The 18,525-nt window shown below is 36.0% G+C and overlaps 1 protein-coding gene across 2 annotated transcripts in view; it reads left to right on the top strand.

The window, feature by feature from the left end:
* The window catches only part of GPATCH2 (G-patch domain containing 2), a 123,559-nt gene that overhangs the window by 88,467 nt on the left and 16,567 nt on the right, over nt 1–18,525 (top strand). For both annotated transcript variants that reach the window (XM_054821994.1, XM_054821993.1), the window contains 2 exons: nt 1,403–1,473; nt 18,254–18,336. In XM_054821994.1, the coding sequence (XP_054677969.1) occupies nt 1,403–1,473; nt 18,254–18,336 (154 nt within the window). The remainder of the gene's footprint in view (nt 1–1,402; nt 1,474–18,253; nt 18,337–18,525) is intronic.

Genomic DNA, 18,525 nt, shown 5'->3' with positions numbered 1-18,525 from the left:
CTCTCAGTTACATTACTTGCCCAAAACTGCCAGAGTGGATAAAACATAGCAGCACAGTTTTAACTGTAAAATGTGAAGATGTTACAGTAAGCTGACTGACACTTAACATCTGAACAGCTTTGTATGATTCACATTTCCCTCATTATTTGAAACACATTTCCTAGTAGAAGAAACATATAAAAAAGAGCATTTTAAATATGAGTGTGCTTTGTCTTAATCAGGATAAAAAGGCTCTCTTCAGCTAATCTTCATCCTATTCCTGAAATTTTGATGCTATAAGCAGTCAAATTTGCTAGATCAGAATGAGTTTGAGTGACTTATTTTTTTTTAATTGCATTTTTTAATATATTGATTATGTCACATGAAGGAGTAGTTAACTGAAGATGTACTGTTTACTTCTTTAAAAGATTCTAAGCTTAAAATGGTATAGAAATGTCCATGCTGAGAAATATGTTAATCTATATTGTACATACTGGCAGTATCCATGAAAAATGTCTGCTTAGTTGATATATAATGGCAAATTAATATTTTCTCAGATAATAGTAGATTTGAATTAATTCAAACTTCTAAATGTGTTTACTGTGAATATTAGATCCATTTACCTGTAGTCTGTTTCTGAACAGTCTTTTTCATTCTATACTTTCTTCAATATATGATTAGTTTCAAGAAACATTTGTATTTTTCATACTGTCTAGTTTTAATTTCTTTAGTGTAACTTTTTGGCAGTCATTTTTTACTGTCACTGCCACTTTACTCATCTTGACAAATATCATAATGCTGGAAATAGATTTCTGAGTATTGGAGATAGTCTGAATGAAAAGTCTTCCTTTATTTTTCAAAAAATAGAGTAGATCAGAGCTTGTTCCAGAAGCTGAGTCACTGTTTCGGTTAAATGAATCCTTCATTATTCCTACTTCCCCTCTATTATGGGAAGCTTTAATACTGTGTTTTTGTTGATTATACAACCTATAAATTACAAAAGCTCCTGGGGTTTAGAAGAGTTTGTAACTGCTTAGATACAAGCGCCAACTTGAATAGCTTTTTCATAATTTAAGTGTTCTCTCAGACTTTCCATTATACAATTTTGAAATTTTTAAATTTAAATTATTAAAATTGTAAAATTTTGCAAATAAGTTAATTATAATTTGCATGGCTTTATAACATGCTTTGAGAATGCTTTAATTTTTACATTTTCAATTATTTAGGAATTTTAAATTAGTGGATATATCTTGAAATCTTAGCTATTACTGTAAAATTCTATTAGATGTCCATCTCTTTTAGAGTCTTGGGTGAAAACTACTGAAAGACAGGAAAGAATGGCATTGTCAGGATAACATTTCAAAAAAGTAAATAAAGGCATTGCTTGTGAAACCATTCTGAATATTTTTATTTTTTTTAATAGCTTCAACTCTTGCGAGACAACCGATCAGAGAGAGGACACAAGAAGAACAGCTCTGTAAAAACAGCTAGCAGGTAAGTTAATGCTGCAGCTGTCTTTAATACTGTTTATGAATTTGTTGATTTCTTCACTCTCAATTTTTTATATAAGAAATGACACCATTCTTTTGGGGTATTTTCAGGGGTCTTCTGGGTTTTTTTGTGATTTACTTTCAAGAATTTCTTTTATATGGCATAATCTTTGCCTAAAATATGGGTATTAAGATTTATTGGTGACTATATCTAACTGCACTTACTAAGCTTAATCACTTTAGTAAACATCAGAATTAAATGGATGCCAAAGTAAGGTTTGTGCTTCTGGCGTGTAAGTTAAGTGCTGAAAATGTATAAAATTACCATTATGCAGACATGTTTTTGAAATCAAGATGATAACTCAAATACTGTAACACTTCAATTGTTCTTACATCATATTTTGACAACAAAATTTTCATTGCAAAGACTTATTAAATCAAATCTAGTTCTATCCTCCAGCTTCTTTCCTCCCTCTCAAAAGACAAAAATCTCAACACTGAACTGATGAGCACTGGTCTAGGAGTGTGTTCCTAGAGGCGTTTTTACGTACGTTACCTGCTGAATCTATTCTGCCAAATAATTTAATTCTGGTATTTTTTTAAAATGAGAAACTACAGAAATGTTTTCCTTGCTATGCACAACACATTGCACAATTTTTATGTTCTGTAAAGGTGACAACATGCTGTCAAATTACTTTTTTCAAAAAGTTATATTAGATTTATATCATCATGTAATACTATGGCTTTGAGTGAGACAGATGTCTTTTGGGACTTGTCTTTTAGTATATATGTGGTCATCCGGAAATAAGTTTCTAATGTTGTTAAATACTTGCTTTGATGAATACCTGGAAAGGGAGACCAATACTTCTTTCAAAAATATGCATATTAAATATGAATCCGTTTCATTCTATACAAATTCTGGTTATATGGTCTAAAACATCGGTTATGCAAGTGCTGGTCATTCATCTTCAGAAATGGTGGTTATCTTTGTTTATTATATCTTTTATATAAAGCCAAGTGTTTTTTTTTAAATTTCTGTATATGCTTTCTGGCAAGTGCACTTGTTAAATCATATTTTTTGCCCAGAATTTTAGAATTAGTTCACTCTAGATACCAATTTTCACCATCAATGAACTCTCACTGTCAGGCTGCTTACATGAAACTGAGAGTATAAAGTGAGCAGTAAGAAATAGATTATATTCAAAGTAATTCTAGGATCTTTTTTATGCTGTAGCAATGTAAAACAGCGTCTGAGGAATTCAGAATCATAACTTACGTGTTTGTTATTCTGACCAGTGAAGCTCTTGTGAAGTGATTGCTACCTACGCAAGCAGTTGAATAGAGATTTTTAAAATGGCATTAAATACCCGAAGTGATCTTCAACCTCTCTTCATGTTCAATCAGCAGTATGTTGTTAGACTGTTATCCCAGTAAACATCTGGCAGGGTTGTGTAGAAGCAGTAGGTGGCAAATCCAAGACTGAAGACTGACATTTTCCGTAAAATATCTGTAATATTAAAGTAAGACTTACATAAACCATTATTATGATGTACATACAGCCACAGTATATTATCATACTATGATATCCTTAAAAACAGTAAGGTCACCTGCTGACATCTTCTGGTACCATCATCTCTGTTTTCAAAGGCTTTTTCCTCCAGATGGAGTCAGGTTATTTCAAACTAGTTTTTCCTGCTTTTTCAGAAAACCCCTGTTTTCTCTGCCTACCACAGAAATTTTACTGTTAGTTCTTTAAAGTGCCTTGAAGAGAAGTTCTTAAACTTTTATGAAAACGGTATTTTTAACAGGCCATCTGCTGTCTTAGAACATCGTCATATGCATCCTATTTACAAGACATATATTGAACAAATTTTAACCTCGCTACAGTTTAGCTGCTGAAAATAAGAATTTAATTTGCACCATGTGCAAATGTTTTTTCCCTCAGGCCAATAGCTTGTCTGGTGACTACTTTATTCCTATAGTTTGTGTTCTATAACCTAATATTTTGCTTTTTATCAAAAGCTTTTACAAACAAAAATAGAGATTGAATTTCAGATGTATAGGAACAACACATGACATACATAGTCCATCTCCTTGTGTGTTCATAGTACCTATCCTTATTCGATTCAAGACAATTCCACTGGTATTTTCTTCCTTACACATGAAATTCATGGTGCTTAGTGACATATCTCAGATTTATCTGTGGTTAGTATTGAAGGCTAGTTTTGTTATGACTTAATTTTAAATTATCACTTCTACTAAAAGGGTTAATCTTAGTTTTACCAGACAATAGAGAAAGAAAATGTTTCTAATTAACAAAGTATCTATAGAAATTATTGGTTTAGTATCAAATACTGTTCAGCAAGTTAATAAAATGGTGAACATCACCTTAGTTGTAAATGTGCATGTTCATTACTGTGTATGAAATCTTAAAATGGAAATCTGTCATTTAGATTTTTGCATGTACCCAAATACTCTGAAAATAAAAACCACTAAACTACAATGATACCAATCAAATGTCAGAAGGTTAAGTTACAGATTTAAGTAACCTTGTAGTAAATCTCTCATTATTTCAGTGTACTACATGCATATGCAGTTCAATCTTCTGTTGAATGCAAGTGTTTACTCACACCTGAAAGTCTGAAGCTTTCTAAAAGTGACTCTAAATTAGTTCTTGCATGTCTTAAACTATCATGGTTGACACATCAAGGTAATTCAGATGAATAACCCCCTTAAAAAGAGGCATACAAAAAGTAATGGCTGTGACCTTATATTGTCTTACTGTTTCTTGCTAAATGCAGTGATAGAACAGCAGCAGTGGAAATTCTATAAATTATTTACTTATCCAGAATACAGTTTAATCTGCTTTTATTGCAAGACTGAATGTCTCTGGGTCTTTCTTTGTATAGTTTTCACACAACTGTATTTCTCCTTGTGGGATTGTCTCTTTTTTGTTTGCTGTTCTAGAAGACGTTTTCTCTGGGTTTTATACGTATGAGATATGTATATATACACACACATTTTTCTATGCTTGCCTTGACTTCTCTTACCCCTTTTGGATGACTGAACACAGTTCATGTCTCAGCATGTAGACAATATGTAAATACCCATATTACATTAGATCAGTGACTTGTGGAATATTTCACTCTGTAAATACATCAGGAGGGTACGGAGCTCTAAGCACGGCAGTGGTCCACAGCTCTGTCTTCGTGATGCAATAATACTGATACTTTCTGGGTGAGCTTTACTGTACTGGGTTGCTTGTATTAGGTTTCTTCTGCCTTAAGTTAATAATATGAAGCCAATCCGATATAAACTAATACCAATTTTTACTAATGGCAAGATAATTAGATTGTTGAGAACTCATGGTATGGCTACTGATGAACCAAATGCTAAGGAGGGGGACATTCCTGCACTGCAAAACTTAGAACCTGGATAGATTATCATGCTGATACAGTTCAACACAGGTGATCTTCTGTATTTTACACATTTAAAAAAAAATATTTATCTCTCTCTATGCTGCCTTTACAGATAAGCTTTAATCTACATATATGTACTTTTCCCACTGATTACTTAAATTATATGACCAGTACTAAATAATACAGGTTTAGAAACTGCATTTATTTCTCCTGTGTAGCCTTGGAAAAGTTCTCTTTGTGTTAGGACAGGAACAGTCCGCTCCCAAATCCAGCTATGCTGCTTAAAGGTGTTAATTCTTCCAGCTGCTTGTTTTCATCCTCTACTCTTTTGCCAGTAAAGAAGGGGGAGTTTTGTCTGCATTTTTAAATATGCTTCAGGCAAAACCAGCCTGGTTAGCTCAACTCACCTATTTAAATTAAATTGGCTGGTTTTGTACAAACCATATTAGGGAGCGCTCACATGATTTCTTCTTCCAGCAGAGCTGTGGAGATGATAATCTCCAGCAGATGTGTGATAACAAATAGCTTGGGATAGTAATGTCTTCATCTGGCGCAGTTGTTAGCAGACCAAATGTCTGTCTGTAGCCCGAGGCGGTGGGGCAAACAATTGAACATGACTGAGTTATGGCAAGTTAACAAGTTGCTGCTTGGCAGCTGAACTGCCATAGCTGATCATGCGCTCATTGTTTGCCTGCTCCCGCCGTGAGGTAAAACACATTTTCTTAAGTCACCTTTGTAAAATTTTGTAAAAATGAGTTCTACCTAAAGAAGATCCCCCCAGGGCTAAGAGATTCGTTTGGTCAGCTATGGAGACAGCATTGAACGGTATTTTGCCCAGCTGCTGTAACATGACTTTGAACGTGTGATTATATTGTTAAATATGTGGGGGACCTCCACAACTGTCTGCCTGTCTCTTAACATTTAATGTATTTATCCTCACAATACTCCTATTAAGTTAGGAAGTACTTTTGTCCTCGTTTGACAGAATAACCAGAATACTTAAGCAACTTAATATTTTGCTGTTGGTCATACAGTTGATGCCATAACTAGTTAATTTATGCTGTAATCTAGAATCAACAGAATTGCAGATTGGGAAAACAGCAGGCTACTGAATAAATTAAACTTGTGAAATTATTTCCTTTACATAACAGTCGTTTACAGTGTGTTTCTGTTAAGTATCATTAATTATTTTATCTACGTATTTATTTTTTCTTACCGTACTGGAAGTAGAATTTGACACATGCATGAATTGAGAAACTGAAAAGAAAATAGTGCCCAAATTTTCACCGCTTAACAATATTTTTTTGTCATATCTTGATAATTCCATGTTGGCTTCCTACACTCAAATGTTCCCCCAGAGATCTGTAAAAAGAAAAAAGCTATCTGTAGTTCTCACGCAGCTCAGTCCTGGCTTGAAAGAAGACCAAGTTATACTCACAAAAGTTATTTCAAGGTGGAGTGGAATTACACGGGTTTGGTTGCAGCTAGCTAACTGATGCTGTGTTAACAATCTGGTCTATACAGCTGTGGCTTAGTATGAAGTACTTCACCACTTCTTGTGGTTGCAAAGTAGAACATAGCTTGAGGTAGGGGTGGTACGTTGATATTTCTTTTAAAATCAGCGAGACGCCTACTGAGCCATTGCTATAACGTGAAAGGAGGACTGTGTACCAGTTGTCCAATGATCACCTGTTGCTGCTCTGCTGTGAGCTGGCGAGAAGTCTTTGAAGTCTTCTCCTGCCATGGTGAACAGCATAGACTGAAGTGCAGGTCTTTGCACACCTGAAAGACCATGAGGAAAGCACACCATGGGAGCAGTACAAGAAGTGTTACGTAAAAGGAATATGTCAGATGCTACCAAATAGTGATAAGTGTCCATAAAAAAAACCCAGAACATTAGCCATAACTTTCCCATGGTTTTCGCTCTCCCTCCTTTCCCTAGTTGTTCTCAGTCCCGTTTAAATATGTGCCTTGTGTGTTCGTACAAGAGGATGTGTCTCAAGTATTTTCACTTTTTATGACTAACAGTATTCCCTGTGAATTAGTATTTAAAGAAAGCTCCTAAGAGAAAAATTACACCAAACCTGATGAGAGCTTTTCAAAAGTGTGTTATTGCTTTGGTTAGAAATACGACTTTCTGCCTTTCCCAGTTCGGAAGGGAAACCCCTATTAGTACGTTTGCACAGAACTTGTTCATTTTCATTGATGATACGGATCGTGGTACTTTTTTTACACAGATGTGACACATAGCATTACAGCTGCTCTTTATTTGATCTTCTAAAGAGACAAAGATGTGCACGGATTCTGCCTGCTCCCTCTTTCCCACCGTGTCATCTGTTGTTTGGGAAAGAGTCCTAATTTGCAGCAGATACAAAACTATTTGTCGAGTTGCAGGTTTGCCAAAAATAAATGAAACCATTAATTACTACATTTTTTGAGCAGCTGTTAATGGATTGGGATAAGAAAACTGTACATTAGACTACTGGTTAATTACAAGAACTGTAATTGTTTAATGTGGCTTTTGCGGAATGAAATTACAATACCAGAGGAGGTAAATTCAGCCAGTTTTTGAAAATTATACGTGAAAATGTGCACATACTTAGACTGCACTAAAGCTAAGGAATGCATAGCTGTTTTACTTGGTGATTTACTTCTGCCATCGCATGAACACGTATTCCCAATAAAAATACTTTAAAAGAGAGTAATATTTAAACATGTCTTTTAATTCCAGTGTAAAATTGTTAAAGGTAGTAAATTAATATCTTGTAACCCCAGAGCTAATAATGCAGGAGATTCAGATATAACATTAAAATCCAAATGTGTTTACATCATTAGAAATTAACAACTAAGCAGTTTTATCTCCTCTTTGGAGTGCCACGAAGCAGTAACTGTACCGTTATGATTGGTGCTTAATAATATTTGCAGTTCCAGATTAAATTATGTGAATGTTTGAGGACGCATTGCTTTTCCTCCCTTGCTGTCGCCCTCAGGGACAACATCATTCCATCAGTTTGGTATTTTTCCTCTTTCGGAAGAATAAAATATGGTGCCATTTTGGAAGAGGGCAATTCCTAATTGAGTTTTCTATGTTATGACCTTATTTTTAAGATCCTGAAAAGACTTTTGTTTTGAGGAGGGGGACAGGACAATGACAGTTTGGTTGTTATTTCAGAACGCAGCCAGTATGTGATGCTCTAGAGAGACTTAATTTTGTGGAAATCTTCAAGCCTCGGTATTGGTTCATAGATAGATGTGAAGTATCCATTGACTAAATGAACATTAGTCACTAAGTATCTTAAAAGCATGATATATTAAACTCAACTTCCATAATAAATACATTTGCAAAAGTAGCAGAGACTTTGAAGAGACCACGCTCTGTTTGGAAAATACATTTTTCCGTATGATCTGAGCAGTTTCATTGCATCTTTAATGCAAAACTAATGAAGTACAAAACCACAAGCTGAATTTCTTTGTTACTGCCCTAAAATCTAATATACATTATAATATTGTACATAAACAAGCTGGTAAATGATACTGAAAATTTGTCATTTAAAATTGAATTCCAGGTACACATGAGTGTGTTAACTAACAGGAAGTCAATTAGTCCTGATTTTTAAATATATATATAATTTAAAAATCAGATAACCTCTAGAAATTATGTACTTCTGGATCCTCCTGATGTACCACCTGGATTGAATTTTCCCCTGAATGAATCGATAACAAATTTCTCACTTTCAAACACTTGAATTTTAGCACACGGTATGCTTGTTTCTTACACTTTCAACTGCATTCGACTCTCTCTCTGGTTTGTTGCTGGAGTTTGTGCAAAGCTCAACCTTTGCTTGTCTCCGCTTACCTGTTAAAATGCTAATGGCATAAGGATAAAGTTAATTTGGGCTTCAGAGGTGTGAAGACCCTTCCTGCTGTTTGAGGTCTGAGCAGGAGCTATGCGCAGTAGCTCGCACTGTGGTTCCACAAACTGTTTAACCTATCGTTAAGCAGCTTCGCAACCAAAAGAGGTTGTTTTGCTGTCTGTTTTCCACCGCTCGCTTGTCCCAGCATCTCCCCCCGCCACAAGAAATTCGGATCTTCTCTATCTGGTTCACCGTACAGGCACCCAAAAGCTGCATACCACAAACATAAGGATGAATAGCCGTACATGAAAGGCACGATGGGTTTGCCTCTTCTTATTGTAAATTAAATCATTTGTGCAATTTTTACATCAAGTTCCTACTAATCTTGAAGGGATCCCTGAATTTCATATACATAAAGCAGCATCCACTGGTACATGTTCACTAAAATTGAGGCATAGGCACACACTGACTTCTCTTCAGACTGTGGTTTTGTGTAAGGAAAGAAAGAGTTTAGAAGAAAATTTGAGTAGTTTGTTTCAGGTTACATAAAATTTTCATGTTTATTTTCTTTGTTGATGTTTTGAAATTGTGATAATTTATTGTAACAATACGTTTCAGCCTATCTGGAAACTAACCTTCCGTAACTATCGTAGCCGAAGGAAAGCAAACAACACTGTTCAGCCTGCTGATTTTTGGATTTCAGAATTAGTTTTGCCATTCTCCTGTTACTTTATACACATTTTTAGAAGTGTTGATATTGCTAATTAATAATATAGAACAGAAGGACTTAAGTGAACGTTTTGCTATTAAAGAATTTTGATACTAAAAAGGACCCAAAAAGAAGGTCAGTGTTTCTTTAGCTTTCTCTTACCTGCTCTCCTTTGTTATGAGAAAGTCAAATTTTGCATTCACTCCTACACATGCAGACCCCTTGTACTCGATGGAGCTGCATGGCAGTCACAGAGAGGAATGGGTGCAGAGTGCTAGGAAGTGTAATTTGCTTAATGTTCAGTCTCAGCTTTAGTGATTTTTTTTTTGTCCCCTCATTCCAACTTGCATACAATTATATTTTTGTTTATCAGATTGACTGAATTATAACTGTACTGTCTTGGCCAGACAGTAAGATTGTTTGAAGAGTTGTTTCTCAAGCACAGTATGAAAAACAGGGAAGTGAGAGGGACTAAGGAGGAGAATGATGTTGGGGTCCAGCTGGAGAGCTGCTATTTTCTTGGAGAGGCAGTAGGTTAAGGCCTGACCACAATGGTTGTAATATGACAAAAAGCTTCTGCATCACTGGTCCAGATCTAGGTCTGAATGACAATTAAAAATGAGTACATTGTGCTGGCTGTTTACCTGCATTAATTGAATTAATGGTCTCTCATAGTGGACCAAATTCTTTCTAGTTGGCCGTGCTTTTGCTCACCTTCCCAGCACAGAGATAAAGCAAGAAATTGGCATACAGGTTGAGTGTTGAGCACTTCCAACCCAGTAAGACACTTTCCTTCTTCAATTTGTAAGCTACTGTATTATTTAGATTTTTAGTGTTGCTTCTTGTTCTATACCTGTTTTAAAAGTAAAGAATTTTGAATATGATGCAAATGTTTGCAATAATTTAACCTAACTCTATACAAGTGTAAGCCAGAACTTTAGGATGTGGGGTTTTTTTTAAAGTCTTTTCAACAAAATACATTTGTACTGCACTGAGTTTATTTAGTGAATGTCATACTTAATAAACAAATATGTATCCAGAAATATCTGGAAGAAATAGTGTAGCTGAGGAAGCTACCAAGTCCTACTGTTGAAGTACCTGTTCAAGTCCATGGTTACTGCTCAAGTCATAAAGATATTTTCGAAATCACTTCAGAGGTGAATCAGGGCCCATATCTCTTGGATACCAACAATGTTGTTGCAAGATGAAGAAGAAACCAAAGAATGTTTACTTTAGAATTTGTCAAATTATATTGTCCTGTAACAGGATGGTATTCTATTACTGCAACCTATTTTCTAACTACATTTCACCATTACACAAATATGAGCATTATTAATTTTTATCAGGTGTTGCCTGACACAAAACAATAATGGAACTTGCTGTTAAAAATCTTTAGAAATATTTCAATGAATATAAAATTTATATTCTGAATGAGTGTAAAAATTGATTTCCTGTCTTGAAAATGTGAAATCATGTCATTTCTTGAAGAAAACTAAGTTTTTGCTATTTAATTTTTAACAGAAGTGGGGTTTTTTGGTTTTATTCCCTCAGTGTTCCCTCAGCGTTCCTTGGTGACTTGTTTGTACACCAGGATATTGGTTTGGATTTGCCTTTGTGTAATTCATATACTTTTGATCAATTCCAACTCATGCCCAATTATATTACACTAAATTAACATAATTCAACAGATGTTGATATTTAAATGTTTTCTGGCATTCACATCTTGGACAGCTGTCTTAGAGCTTGGGGAAAAGGCAAACATTTAGAGTTAAATGCTGAACATATGCTTAAATTACTAATTAGAAACAAGAAAAAAACAATGCATTATCCTTTTTGAGGGCAGTAGGCCTCTACTACAGAATTTTTTTTGAGAGACTCAATTCACAGATAAAGTACATAAGTGACAAGATTGGATGTCAAAACATATGTAGTGATGTAAGTTTTTATTTTCCATTGTGTTTGCTGAAATTATGCCACTCTAGAGTTGAATGTGTAGATTTGTAGAGTTCGGGTAAATTTTGGATGATTACTGTCTGAATGACACTTAAAAGTGCTGAAAAAGGTAACAGAAAGGAACTTATCAGGATATAGTATTAGGTGATGAGGTAATCTGATGAGGGCCAGAGGAAGATTGTATTTTTCTCATAGTAGGATTGCACTAAGACTTTTGATAATACAGGTATGTCACCCTTCCGGTTAAAGTTGTGTTGTGAACAGATTGGCATAGTATGAAAGGAGTTTGATAGAGTTGCATGGTTTCATCACATCTGTTTAAGATTTAATAACAGGAAAATAAAGTGCATAGCTCTTCTGGTTAATGTAATGGATTTTGCACTTGTGGAGGCAGGTGAAGCAATCTGTGCTATAGATGATGTCATTCTTTAGACAAGTCTGAAGAAAAGCTTTACTATTTGTAAAGGATGTGGAGCAATCAAGTGTGGAACTGATTTCATCTGAATGGTGTCTGAGAAAAGTGATACCAAGAAGAAATATATCTTCATCTTTAGAAGCATTAAAAAATAATAATATGCAGCATATACATTGTATTCATTATTGTATTGCCTGTTCTTTAGCGCTGAATGAAAAGTTTCTGTAAAGACTTTTAATTTATTTTGTAGACAAGACTAATTTGCAGTATTACTGGTCTAGCACTCCTAGCCAAGAGAGAAATCCTTTTAATGCTGTCAACAGTCTAGTGTTGGATGGGGTGGGGGTGGTCCTTTCTACAACCTTCAGAAAGTTAGCATGAGGGAATCTGTATGAATTTGTGAATTATTTCACATATTAAGAACAAAATCAAGCAAACTACAGAAAGAGATTTTTAAGTTTCTGATTTCCAGGAATCTGTCTCCTGATACTGCGTATCACCAGTGCTGCTTTCATGGGTTCCATAAAAGCCATGAAATTCTTCTAATTCACTGAGAGGGTTTGATGGAAGTAGAGTTAAACCTTATGGACAGTCTGAGCATACAACCTCAGTGTCCCATTATCAACAGTTTTGGGTTGGTTTTTTTTTTTTTGCTGGAAAAAAGGTTCAGATGTGAGGAACTGCTCACCCAGAATGCAGATGTCGCGGTAGCTTTGGTGTAGACTGTGGTGAGTGTTCTGGCAGTTAATATACTGACTGCCCAGAATGCCACCAGGCACACATGCACGTGATGTGTTTCTGTAACAAATAACAAAATAAATTTCAGACATTGATTTGACCTAAAGTAGGGTGAATTTGTACTGAGTGAGGTTTATCTCAAATGTTCTTAACAAAACATTGCTGGATTATTTTTCAAGATTGCCCTATACCATAAATATTAAGATGTGAAGTCCAGATCTCTATTATTAAAGCAACTGTTTTGTTCACTCTTACCTGTCTTCATCTACTCCTCAGAAACGTTTACCGCAAAGTAGTGTCCTGTGCACCTACTGGAAGTGCACATTCACTGTGCATATTTTGTAGAGCAAAAAGATGTGGGTACCTTCTTCAGAAATGAGATAATCTGTACTACAGGTCCATGCTGTGTAAGGATATGAGAACCATTTCTGTGATACTTTTGTGTAAAAGGTACTTCAATAATGGGAGGTTTGCTCGGATTATTCTTCGATTGCATGAAGTTGAACTGTTGCACACGGTCCATTTTTTAATCAGTTTATTGGCTTGCTTCTGTTATGCAATTGTGAGTTCTGTTTTTTCATTTGTTATCTATTGCTATGAACATTGCTTCACACACTCCCTATTCAATTTCAGTTTATAAGACACTGTCCAGTCATTTCAAGCTTAAAGTGAGTTGTGGTCCTCACTGCTTTCGTTCTTCAATTATATCCGTATTTATATCTATTTCATATCTATATTTTAAGACTGAGGACAGACAGTGTCAATGAGATTTCCCCTTCAAAATAATTCTCTCAAGTCCCTTCTAAAATGCAAACTAGTCAACTCGACTTACTGTAATCTCTTGTGAAAAAAGTTCACTTAAAAACTTTTATCGAGCCTGTCCGTTAGCTGAAGCGTTCAGTGGTGATAAACTTGCAGAGTTCTACAGCCATCTGCAGGAATGCGTCGATACTGTGGCAGAGCAGTGCGTCACTATTTACTGTGGATTTGTTTCTCAGGTGAGAGAGATGTTAATTGGAACATAATGGGTAGGCAAGTATGGATTGTTACCGATTCATCTAATTGCAATCTAGAAATCGGGCTTCTTGAAAATGTTATTGCATCATAACAGTACGCAGCATAGGACTTTTCCAAATTAGAGTACAAATATTTAATAAATATTGTTAAACAAAAAATGCACGCTCTTCCACGTTGCCTTTGTTAGTAATCAGTACTCTTATGCATTTTGACACAAGCAGAACGTAAAGCCATCACCTCTGTTACTTGCAAGTAATCTTAGCAGTGTCATAGTATTGTCTGGTAAATGGCTTGACAGTAAGTATACTAAGGGACCAAATTAAGTTTGCCTTCAATGCTGTTGTAACCATCAGCACAATTACAGTGCACCAACAAAAGCAACGGCGCTGGTATCAAGTAAAGTATTGCAGCTTGCAAGGCAAGTGGCAGCTGCTAACAGCAGACAGACAGAGAGTGAAGTGATCAACAGACACGTTGTTATAATAAGACATATAAAATAAACACGCAAACATTTTGTATTTAAAAAACTAGTACCCGGAGTTCCCCCAAGTGAGATGACAGTCTTGCTGGTTTAGGCCGTTGTACTGATGCATATATGAAGCTTCCTGCTGTATAATGCTGTCTTCATTGTGTCTTTCTGAAAAGACTGTGGAGCAATTACTGAACTTAAATAGGGTTTTTTAATTTTGGGGAGAGGGCTTGTTTTGCGTTTTGGTTGGGGGGAGCGTTTGGGTTTGGTTTTGGTCTTTACACGTGGAATGATAGTGATTACAGAATCACTGGTGATAAACCAGGGAGATAGAACTTGTGTTTGGGAGTATCTGCTGTCCTACACCCAGTTTTTGTTGTATTATCCTTCTCAGTGACTTGGTCTGGTGAACTTCTAACTTCAGCAGCAGGAAAGGTGGTAACTACTAGTGAGAGAGTTATGAACCACTTGGTTGCTCAGAGGGTGGATTGCAATTAAAGCAATGCAGCTGTAGGTTCCCCCCCCATCAGACGCTTATTTGGGGAATGTAACCAAATGGTCCATTGACTGCAAAGGTCAGGGTAGATAAAAATCTGACATAACCTCTTACAAATGTCTTGGAGAGGTGAACATCCGTAACTGCAGAAAAGGCACACATCGAAAATATTTGCTTATTGAGCTATGAAAATTACAGAAAAAGAGGTTCTGTTGTGTAGGCATGGATAGTAATGTTTGGGGAGCTGAAAGAGACAATTCTAGGCATATTACCATAGTAAGGACAATTATCTTGAAGGAAGCAATGGTGGGGAGACTGCAGCTATTTAAGGAGGAGATAACAAAATTTCTGGGTCATTTGAATGTTTGTGACAGGAATGCGTAGATGCTTGCAAATTGCTTTACGTGTCATTGATACAGCAAATGCTTTTATAGAAACAAAACTACTTTTGATTGTGTTTATTATTTATTATTTCAAGAGCTTTTTTGTTGTTGCTGCCTTTCCCTGTCTGTCTTCATTTTTGAGGCTCTTACCATGTAGAATGGCAAATCTGAACACAGTGAGCAAGATGGGAAATGACTAAAAATTGACAGCGGCTTTTCCAGTGGGGTTTTTTTTTTGTTTAATACGTTGAGGCATGACACAACAACAACAAAATCTTGGCACGGTAGTGTAAGTTCACACCAGCCTGGCTTTTGCAGCCCTCTTATTTCCCTCTGCCGCAACTTTGCCGCTGCTATGACACTTGCAGGCCTGCTCGGCCGTGGTGCAGCTGATGCCCTGTCCATGCTCATATTTTTCTTATTGACAGTGAGTGTTCTTGCCAAACGCCAGGGACCATAGTCACATCTGTTTGTCTCCCAAGCTTGTCTGAGGCTGCTTGGGAACACTTTTTATCCAGAGGGCAGCTTTAACTAGGCCTAATACTCTGAAAAGCCTCTATTTGTAAATGCATACAATGAGGCGACAAGTTCCTGTTGTCTTTCCTTAAAAATTATTCCATTTGACACTGCTTGCTCCAGTCCCTGTCACCAGCACGTCAAAAGCCAAGTTTTCAGGCAAGGTGGTCTTAACAAGTTTTATTTTTTCCCTAATAAAATGCCTAGCTTCCCTCCAGAGCACTATTTATAAATGATAGCTGGAAGCAAGCTAGGGGTAAGTAGAGAGGAGTCAGGCAAATAGCTTTCTTCCCTTCTGTAATCCGCGCTCTTCTGATTTAATGCTAAGAAACATAATGCTGAACTTCGCCTGATTGAGGGTCAGAGTTCTCCCTACTTTATAATACCCCCATTACAAGCATTTCAAAATGTGCTGTGCGGCTTCAGAATAATACTTCATTTTGTCTAACCTGCCAGTTCCGGAGCAGTGATAGTTCTTGTCTGTTCCACTTAAAAAAACCCAAACAAACAAACAAAAAAACCCACTTTTTGTTTTGCTGTGATCTGCATTGACAGTGCATATCAAATGTTAAGACCTGGCGAAAGTAAATGCTGCTTTAGAATCACGCCGTAGCTTAATGTTTGATGTTAGCGGCCATACAGCTGGGTCTGACAAAGCTCAGTTGGCGCTCTAGCATATTGTCGTTTATTTGCGGCACACCGGATTTTCGACGACAACTAAGAAATACCCCCTCTCACCTTGGCTGGTGATGGGGCGGTTGTGCTCGGCAAAGGCGAAATGATTCATTTATGCCTAAGGAACAGGGCTGCCTTTCAGGTGTTCATTGATTTTAAATTAAAAAGTAACTGCTGTGTTCTACATGAAGGGTGACAACAATAACAAAGTAGTCCTTACTTAGTGTTATTTGTTGCAACTCCGTTCGGTGTGCCTGGAGGAAAAGTGGGGAGACCCCAGTACCATAATCTTACAGATCAATAATCTAGATATCTCAATGTAGTGTAACAGATAATCAATTCTGGGTAAAATAACTCAAACGCTGCTAGCTGTTACTGCTGTGGCTCGGGTCTTCAGGTTCAATTGCCTGACTTTATTAATTTTTATCTTTCATCCTACTTGTATTCCTGGCGACTTTCTCCCTTTTTCATTCAGAAGAGAAAATGGAGAGTTGCACACTGTTTAACATATAAGTTACCACACAACTTACTCTGCGTGTTTCATATCAATGTTATATACATCTCTTAATTTTTTTCTCTAGTAATTGCTTCCCCCTGTTGTATTTCTTTATTATTTCCCCATATTAATTTTCTTTGTTGTACAATCAATTTTAAAAGGGTTACACTTCTTGATGTCTAAATCTTTCTAAATTTAGAACTGGAATTTATCACCGTGTTAATATACTAGTTCAACTGTGTTCGCTTTCTGGATGTTAAAATAGGACATAATTTCAACTTAGAAGTAGTGCAAGGAAAATGTCTGTTTTAAAACAGAAAGAATTAAATAACTGTTGAAATAGGGGTTCAGTAGTTCAGAGTGCACTTCTGTGTGAAACTTAAATTTTTTTAAATATATTACTATTTAAATAAAAGCACTGTAGTACTCGCTAATTTACTGTATGTTTTTAAAAAGTATGCAGAGGTTTGTACATTGTCATCTTTTTTGTCAAAGTGTTGTTGTCACTCTTTTACATTATTGAGCAGATCTGAGGTCTCTCAACATTATACGACCATTTGTTATTCATTTAGAAGCAGCACGGCTTTAAAAAGTTTATAAATGCAGTAAAGGCCAAGTTATATACCCACACTGAAACCAGCTCCCGTGAGTGACAGAGTGTTACTATGCTACAGTAGACTGTCGGATGCAATTCTCAGCTCGTCATTTTAGCAAAATTCACTACACTACTGTGGTAAGAATCACAGTTCTCAGTAACATTTATGGAGACAGATTAAAATTGTGGAGTTTAGAAATTACTGCTTCCTCCTCCCCCCCGCTTCTTTCCAAAGAAATACCAGCTACATATATTCCATTCTACAGACACTGTACATTACTTTAAGAAAAATAATAACTATAATTGTCCTTCAAGATTATATTCCAAAATTCAGTATTTGGAAATTCCAAGTTTACCCTTTTCTGTGGTATCTGACTTCTAATAGCTGGCTTTAATGCAATAAGATTTGCTTGTTTGCCATCCTCTGCAGCTCCACCAATTTTTGAGTGTCCAAGTGTAAGTTCATAATTGTTTAATGAGTATACCAGATAGCGTGCTTCTGTGTTATCGTTCTCACAACTTGCCAGTGAATTAGAAAAGGCCAAACTGATGTGCTACAAGTTTATTTCATGTACCTTTGAAGAATTTACTGTTTCATGTTTTCTCATTCATTCTTCATCTTACCTTAAAAAAAAAAAAGATAATACTTTTTGTGTAATAAATGTTGTTCTGATAGTGAGGCGTTACTAGCCAATTGCTAACCTACCAACAGTATTGTGGTCTCTTTAGATAATTAATCTTAGCTATTTCCCTGTCAGGGGCAACAGTGGTTTTGGTTTATGTTGAGCTAGAAAGATTGCCAGTTTTGAAAATTAAAAAGCATTCTCATTGTATTATTCATTCCAGTAACAATTTATGATGCTGCATTTAGATACTGAGCGGTTGTCAACATACATAATTATGCTTCAATATAAACGAGATTGGTGGCTTGACTGCACAGCTTTGTCTTGGTTGAGAATGTTTTGATATAGGTTCAGATTATACAAGCTGTGTATTTATGTGGTGGTTTTCTTCCTTTGTTAATAGTTTTCTCCTGTAATTACTTGCAGGCAAACCAGTGTACATTTAGGATCATTGTGCATGGGAGACATCAAACGGAGAAGGAAAGCTGCTCCCCTGCCAGGACCCACAGGTAACCAATTTCCCTGGGACAGAACACAAAACACAAGATGTTAAATCTCTAAGTACAAAGCAGCAGGTCAGTGACCTGGGGAAATGCTTGATAAATTCAGTAACTTTCCATATAACTTCAGATATGTGCTCTCCTTATTTATTAATAGAGATTAAGAAATAAATAGGCTCTCTTAATTCTCCCTCAAAC

This window comes from Grus americana, chromosome 3 (genome assembly GCF_028858705.1).
Source record: "Grus americana isolate bGruAme1 chromosome 3, bGruAme1.mat, whole genome shotgun sequence".
In the NCBI taxonomy this organism is placed as follows: Eukaryota; Metazoa; Chordata; class Aves; order Gruiformes; family Gruidae; genus Grus; species Grus americana.
The sequence above is the reverse complement of the archived record's forward strand: the minus strand, read 5'-3'. Positions and strand labels throughout refer to the sequence as shown.